The sequence below is a fragment of the Cheilinus undulatus genome, linkage group 2, assembly GCF_018320785.1.
Source record: "Cheilinus undulatus linkage group 2, ASM1832078v1, whole genome shotgun sequence".
NCBI classification, from domain to species: domain Eukaryota; kingdom Metazoa; phylum Chordata; class Actinopteri; order Labriformes; family Labridae; genus Cheilinus; species Cheilinus undulatus.
In genome coordinates, this window is record NC_054866.1 from 9,933,185 (window position 1) to 9,940,618 (window position 7,434).

Sequence of the window (7,434 nt, forward strand, 5' to 3'; positions counted from 1 at the left end):
AGAGGAAGGAATCCTGGCTAACAGTTACTTCATTTTGGAGTTGAAAAGTGTGTAAGCTATTAATGAGTTCTGATAAAGGAATTAGTTAGTTATACTGTTTATTTTAATCAATCGCACCATTTTAATCCATTTTTTGCCACTTTTTTAATTTGTGGCCCAGTTTTTGCCTGTTTATTATAACTTTTAGCCAATATTTGCCAACTTTTGAGATGTTTTTCCTGCAGTTAAACCCACTTTTGTACCCAGTTTGCCACTTTTTGCCTGTCACTGAACGTTTTGTCACTTTTTTAACCCACGATACTTTTTGGAATTTGTGGCCCATTTTTGCTCTTTCCTTTTACCAATTTTTACCCATTTTTGCTGTTTTTTGACCAATTTTCTTTTTACCACTTTGAACTTGTTGGTACCAATTTTGGGGGTACTTTTATTTGCTGCATTTGAATCCGTTATTTTCCATTTTTTGCCAATTTCCGCACCTTTTTTGCCACCTTTAATCCATCTATGCTACTTTTTGTCCTGTTTTGCTGCTTTTAACAATTTCGAGTTTTACCCATTTTTACCACTTGTTGCCCTTTTCCCACTTGATCCTTTATTTTGCCAAATTATTCCACTTCTTGCCCAATTTTGGGACTTCTTTTCGCCACTGTTAATTCAGGTCTGCTGCTTTTGCCACTTTTTTTTCCATATTAACATTTTTCCCCCTTTTTGCCCTTTTTTGGGACTTCTTTCTGCCACTTCTCACCCTTTTTTGCCACATTTTGCCAATCTGTACCACTTTTTTTTGGCTATTTTAATCCATTTAAGCCACTTTTCACCCATTTTTGTCTGTGTTCACAATTATTCAATTCTTTTCCATTAGGTTATCTCAAGTTTTCTACTTTGTTTCCTGGCATTCTCATGTTTTGCCTTGCCGTGAAGTCTTAACTGTTTAGATCAGTGTAACCACTTACATTTTCAACATCACCAATAAAATTACCAATAAAAGGTAACTATGTTTAAAGGGGTTTTAGAAATGTTGTATTGTATGACAGCATAAATAAATGTAAATCATGTTTTGTTGCTTTGATCAGAGTGGTCATTATTCAGAATAGAAATAAACTATGGTTATCACAGCTTAACTTTACAATGGACCATGATTTTACTGATCTCCATTGGTCCCATTAAGCTTCCCTTACCCCCCTTATGGACGGCCTTGGCCCTTGTCTTTGAAACTAACACAACCTGTACTGTTTAATGTGCTTTGCTAAGACTGTCAACCTTCTGAGAATTGTGTAGTATATAATGTAAACCTGGGACATCTGAAAATGTGTTGTGGACACAATAAAGCTTTATAGACACTTAAAGCTTTGGCTTTTTTTCCTGGACAACTTTCTTTGTCTTCTTGGCCTCCTCTATCAACTGGTTGGTGTTTTGCTACCTTGTAGGATTTACAAAGTAAATCTTCAGATATTTGAAACGATAAAAGTTGACATGGCAAATGAAACTTACCAAGCATACATTAGCTAAGTATATATTTCTTGTTCATTTGTTTGCAGCAGAGTTTAATCTCTTTGTATAACATTAAATGAATCAACAGGTTTCAGGCGCTATAGCTGAGGAGATAAAAGATTGTGTCTACTCAGCAGCTCAATAGGAGCAGGCCAACGTCAGCCTTGGGAGGGGAAAAGTTACAAGAATGCTTACTGTATGCAGAATCAATGACAGTAATCTTGTCCACGTCCAAAGAGACCCCCTCCCCCCTCCTTAGACCCGTCCCTCACTCTGTCCCTATAAAAACCCTGCTCTTTCTGAAGTTTTCAGTCTCATCACGAGCTCCACCAGGTAAGCCAAGCAGCTGCTGTTGCTCCTAGGAGAAAAACTTCCTTTTGAAGAGATTCACTAGAGAGAGCTCTTTCCTCTCACTTTTGCTGTGAACTTTTTTGTATTCATTGTATTTGAATGTATTTAGTAGTAATTATGGGCTAATAATGTTTGGTTTAAATTCAGAATAATTTTAAGAATTCTAAATTAAACTGCTTTTAGATGATCTTCAAAGGGAAAGCAGCATATTAGGGCATATCTGAGGATTAACAAATGTGTCTTTTTATGCTGGATTTCCTCATTTTGAGAAAATATAAAATTAATTCACATGTAGGCTTCCATTGCTATCTAATGCACTCTGGGTAATTTGTCAAGTGGTTGCACTGTTCCTTTCCCCTCATCTTTTGATATTACACTAACCATTTTAAAGTGAAAGAGATTATTGGACAACAGCAGCAGCCTACCAGAGAATTTATTTCATTTAATTTTCTCAAAATGTCTAAACCTGGTCTGTTTCCTTTCATAACATTAATATAAACAACATAAATGTTAATCTAAATAGCCAGGTTGTTAGAATAAGAAGGGTTTCTCTGAAGGTCTGAGGTACAGGTTAATTCTTTGTGATTTACAGCCTGGATCAGGATTAGGCAGAATTAATCTGCTTGAGCCCTCTCTCTAATTTGTAATCAGGCCTAATCTGCACAGATTAATGGCTCTTTTAAAAGGCGGCTGTATGCTGAGTGAGATCTTACTTGGACAAATCCAAGGCTGAGCGTGTAGCATATGAACTTCTTTGAAAGAACGTGTTCACTGAATAACTGTTTACCTCTTTCTCCTCTCAAGACCGCCACCATGAAATACCTGGCTCTCGCTCTCGCCCTCCTGCTGGCCGTCGGTGAGTACTGAACTCTCTGGTTCTGGCAACACAACTGAAGTGTTTACCTGTTTTAACTTTGCTCATGATAGTTCAAATACTTTACATTCCCTTAAGGGCTGTCAAAGTTTAACGAAATAAATCTTAAAATTTCTGTGTTAATCACATCCTTTATGATCATATTTTACATTTCTTTGTCCAATTTTCATGTTACCACTGTCTTAAACTAATTTACTCCCTGTTTGCATACAGACCTGCTTTTATGGCTAGATTATAACATGAACTTATATGGAAAAATGAGCTTTTAATAGATTGAAAAAGAAAAAAAGGTAAATGTTTAACAATACAGTGTGCAGATGTTTAAGATAAGAGTTTTTAGAACTGAAATGAGACTTTAAAGGAACAATAAAACCACACAAGTTCATCTTAATAGATAGATATTAGGGATGCACAATATTAATGGCCTGATAACGGTATCGGCAGACAGAAAAAATTTCGCTGGCATTTTCATCTGATGTTTTGGCTGTGAATATCATCATATATTGAGTGTAAATTTTGCATATAAATTAGTGGAGTTTTAGGCTGGAAAAACAGATCTATGTCATCTGAGGGCCTTTTTCTTTATGTATCCTTATTATTTAAGCTTTAAATTGTGTTTTATGGGACTAAGGTATGTCTTTTTTTGTTTATCCTCAAACCTCAAAGTGTGTTCAAAAGGCTTAGGTCTGAAAAGAATATAGGAATTAATATCAGCTGAAATGAATCTACAAATATCGGCAGAAATCCAAGAACATGCATCCCTAATAGATATTTGTATCTCTCATATGTATATTGAGCAAAAAATATTCACTAGATATCTGCTGCCAGGCCGTCATGTTTATTCTAAACATGTTTTCACTGTTTTCGAATAGAAAAGTCATAAAGACGTTACTCTCAGTGCAAATCAAAGTGAATACAGTCACAGGCAGACAGACGGCATGTTGCTGATATCTGTATTAGTGCCTGCAGAGAGAGAGAGAGAGAGCCTATGAGGGTGAGCAGTCCAGGCCATTGACACCAACGCAGCTTTAAGTACCGCCGTTCACACCGGGTCTGATCCCTCATCATATCCCAATGTCTCAGTGATCCTCCCAGCACTTCCCTCTTCATGTGCAAATAAACACAGAGCCCCATTCACCTTCAATAGCCTTTAAAAACAGGAAATAATGACCGCAAACACTAACAGTGAGTAAATCAGTCCTTTACCCCCATTTTTGTTATGTTTTAATATTTTATGTATTCAGACTCACATCACTGAACACAGTGTCAAGCATGTAAAACAGAGCATTTATAGGTGGACCGAGCAATTTTGGCTAAATTCTAATATTGAAGACATGAACCAGGTTACATGGAAACAGAAACGATATCACAAGATCCAGAGATACTAGTAGAAGGGACTTAACTCTTGAATTTTCTTTAAAAATGCAGAGACTCACAAGATAAATGCTTGTTACAAATATATCTGGATGTCATGAATCACACCAGTTCAGCCTTTTTAAACTACTTTTAACATGTTTCACATTGTACTTTATAAGGTGAGTCTGTTTACATTAAAAGGAAAAGAAACAAAGAGTTGTCATTATTTCCTGTTCTTAAAGGCTATTGAAGGTGAATGCAGCTCTGTGTTTATTTGCATATAAAGAAGGGTGCATTCAGGTGATCAGTGAAACAATGGGATATGATGAGGATCAGACCAGGTGTGAATAGCGGCACTTATCTGCATGGGTGTCAGCAGCCTGGACTGCACACCAGCAGAGGCTCTCTCTCTCTCTCTCTCTCTGCAGGCACTATACAGACACTATAGCATCAACTCAATTCACTATCTTTTAGCCTGTATGACTACATTCACTTTGATTTACACTGAGAGTAATTTCGTCATGATTTTCACTGCACTAACAGTGCAGTCATGCTCAAAATAAAGGGATTTTATGCATAGAAATAGTACAGGCAGATGATGTCACACTACCCAGAGTGCAGTGTGGACTACATGGTGACATCCTGGTGAATTTAATATACATTTTCATTTAAAACTCTTTACAAATGCAGATATATAGTGAGTTTTTTGACCAATATACATATAAGAGTCACAGATATCTACCCAACATGGTGACTTTGTTTGATCATACAGAGTTCATTTGTAGGGATATTGCAGTATTTTTTTTTTAAGTTGGGCCTTATGGGGTACCTAGCAGTAGACGTGGCTTTAGCCTCCAGTGATTTCAGTTGGCATTGCTCCTTTAAGAAGGACTCGCTGGTTGCAAGAACAGTGTTCATTTTGGCAGCTATTTTTAATTTTAGTTTTAGTTTTAGTCTTAAAATGAAATGCATTTTAGTTTTAGTCACATTTTCACCATGTCTATACTTTTTAGTTTTAGTCTAGTTTTAGTCCATAAAAAGTCCCAAATCATGGTAGTCTGTTCTCTGCATTCTGCCAAACCTGGGGTCCCTGCTTTCTACAGCTGAGAGGCAGAATGCAGATGCATTTGCATTTTGACAGAATTACCCACAGTGGAGAAATAACACAGATTTTGAATGTCCAACAAAAGCTAAATTACATTTTAGTCTAGTTTTAGTCAGTTTTAGTCATCACATCTATTTTTGTTAGTTTTAGTCTAGTTTTTGTCATGGAAAAAAGGCTGTGGATGAATAGTTTTAGTCATAGTTTTAGTTGACGAAATTAACACTGGCCAGGAAGCTAGGATATACAGCATAACAGATTGGAACAGTTTCTCTTGCCTCAACTAGTGCACAATTGAAAACTCCAGAAGCATTTTTATTTTGTACCTAGAAAACCTTTTTTGGTCACTATTTTTCTATGGCTTTGGCTACCGGTTATGTTGTCTTGCATTGCACAGTGACAAAAAAACAGGCTTTCAGGGTATGAAATAAAATGCATTTTAAATTTTTGATAGTGCATATGTTTGAGCCAGCATTGCTTTGTAGTCCATTTTTATAAAAAGAACATGCTGAATTCTAGGGAGAAACTGTATCCACCTGTTACAGTGTACAGCCTAGCTTCCTGGCAGGCACAACAGCAAGTCCAACTGAAAGGAGCAATACTCACTGAAATCACAGGAGGCTACATATCTCATATGACTGAACTTAAAAAATACTGAAATATTCCTTTAAAGAGAAAGTGGTTGACTTACTTCACATCACTGTGGCTGCAGTGGCTTAACCAAAGTGTGCTGAGGGAAAATAAAGAATGTGATGTATTGGGAATTTGAAAAATGAATGCATGAATTTTCAGTGGTGTAACAGTTCACAGAGGTCATGGTTTGGTTTGTACCATGGTTTTTCACCATTTGGTTTATCAGTAAAAGACAAAAAAAGTCCCAAATGTATGGGATTAATTTTAGGTTTCCCTTATTTAGTACTTTTATCTTGACAGTAGTGAAGTTTGCAGTTTGAGCCTTTTAGTATGAAAACTGCTTGTAATAGTTGGTACCAGCAGGGGTGAATTAAACATGAAGAAAGTATTAAACATGTTATTTCCTCTACAGGCTCCCGGGCTGCGCCCATGTCTTTTGATGATGCACCCTCAGCATTAAACCATGCTAGGAGTGTTATGAATATGTACCTGGACATTGTCAAAGACAGTACCCTCAGAGCTCTGGAACAGATTGACCATGCTGAAACCAGGTAATGCCATGTCTTTTATTCTCCAGTCCCGCTGTGGTTAACATCTCTTTGCATGATATCCCTTCATATAGTCCTGTAGACTTCTGTTGCTCATGGAGGATTTTTTTACAGTATGCTTAAATAGTGTGGCATTTCCTCTTTCAGGGACATGCTGAAAAATCATGTGCAGAACACATACCAGAGGATCAAGGACACTCAGGAAACCGTCCAGCCTATGACTGACGGTGCTCTTGCCACTGCGATCGAAGCCACAAGAGACATGCGTCAATCTATCGCGCAAGAAATCGAAAGCCTGAAAACTGATCTTGAGCCCAAACGTGAACACCTGCGCCAAGTTGTCCAGCAGCACATGGACCAGTACCGTGCCATGATCGAGCCCATTGCCCAGGAGTACCAGAAAAGGCACGAAGCTGAAATGGAAACCCTGAGGGCCAGGCTGGAGCCAGTCATGGGAGAGCTTAAAGAAAAAATAACAACCAACTGGGAGGAGACCAAGGGTGCCCTGATGCCCATCATCGAGTCTGTGAGGGCCAAGGGTCAAACATGGTTGCAGGCCGCAAAGGAGAGTGCTGGCCCTTACGTCCAAGAATACAAGGAGCAAATCAAGAACTACATGACAGGTGCAATGGAGCAGGCTCGTAACATCAACGCTGAAGACTTGGCTGCCCTGCGCGGGAAGGTTGCACCAAAGGCCCAGGAAGTAGCTGGAAAACTCAAGGAAATCATGGAAGACATTGTTGCTGCCATCAACAAGGCCTAAATCTTCTACCTTGGTTCCTTTTCCCCATCTGTCCAAAATCCATTCCACCTTCCTTTCCATTCCAGCTTCCCCGACAAAAGCCTCCCAAAATGAAGCTAACTCCTGTCTCATGAAGCACAACGGCGAGACTCTAATGCTTTCTCCCATGCAAACATCTTACTTTGTTTGACATGCAGGCATTAATACACTCACACACTCACATGCTTCACTATTCATGTCATGGCATATTGCTCTCATGTGTGTGAATTCACCATCAAGTGTCTGAACCTCTGTGTGATGATTGAAAAACAGATCAATAAACATCTGACTGTTTTTACAA

The 7,434-nt window shown here is 38.2% G+C and overlaps 1 protein-coding gene across 1 annotated transcript; it reads left to right on the forward strand.

Annotated features, from left to right (window-relative positions):
• Window positions 1-6,208: 6,208 nt before the first annotated feature.
• Window positions 6,209-7,434, forward strand: LOC121523418 (apolipoprotein A-I-like). The gene is made up of 2 exons (XM_041808318.1): window positions 6,209-6,355; window positions 6,500-7,434. The coding sequence occupies exons 1-2, from the start codon at window positions 6,234-6,236 to the stop codon at window positions 7,113-7,115; spliced, it is 738 nt and encodes a 245-aa protein (XP_041664252.1). The 5' UTR covers window positions 6,209-6,233; the 3' UTR covers window positions 7,116-7,434.

Excerpts from the sequence above, each read along its gene's own strand:
- LOC121523418 (XM_041808318.1), top strand. The coding sequence starts at position 6,234 with ATGTCTTTTGATGATGCACCCTCAGCATTAAACCATGCTAGGAGTGTT. Across the intron at positions 6,356-6,499 it reads ATTGACCATGCTGAAACCAG|GGACATGCTGAAAAATCATG; the intron begins GTAATGCCATGT and ends TTCCTCTTTCAG.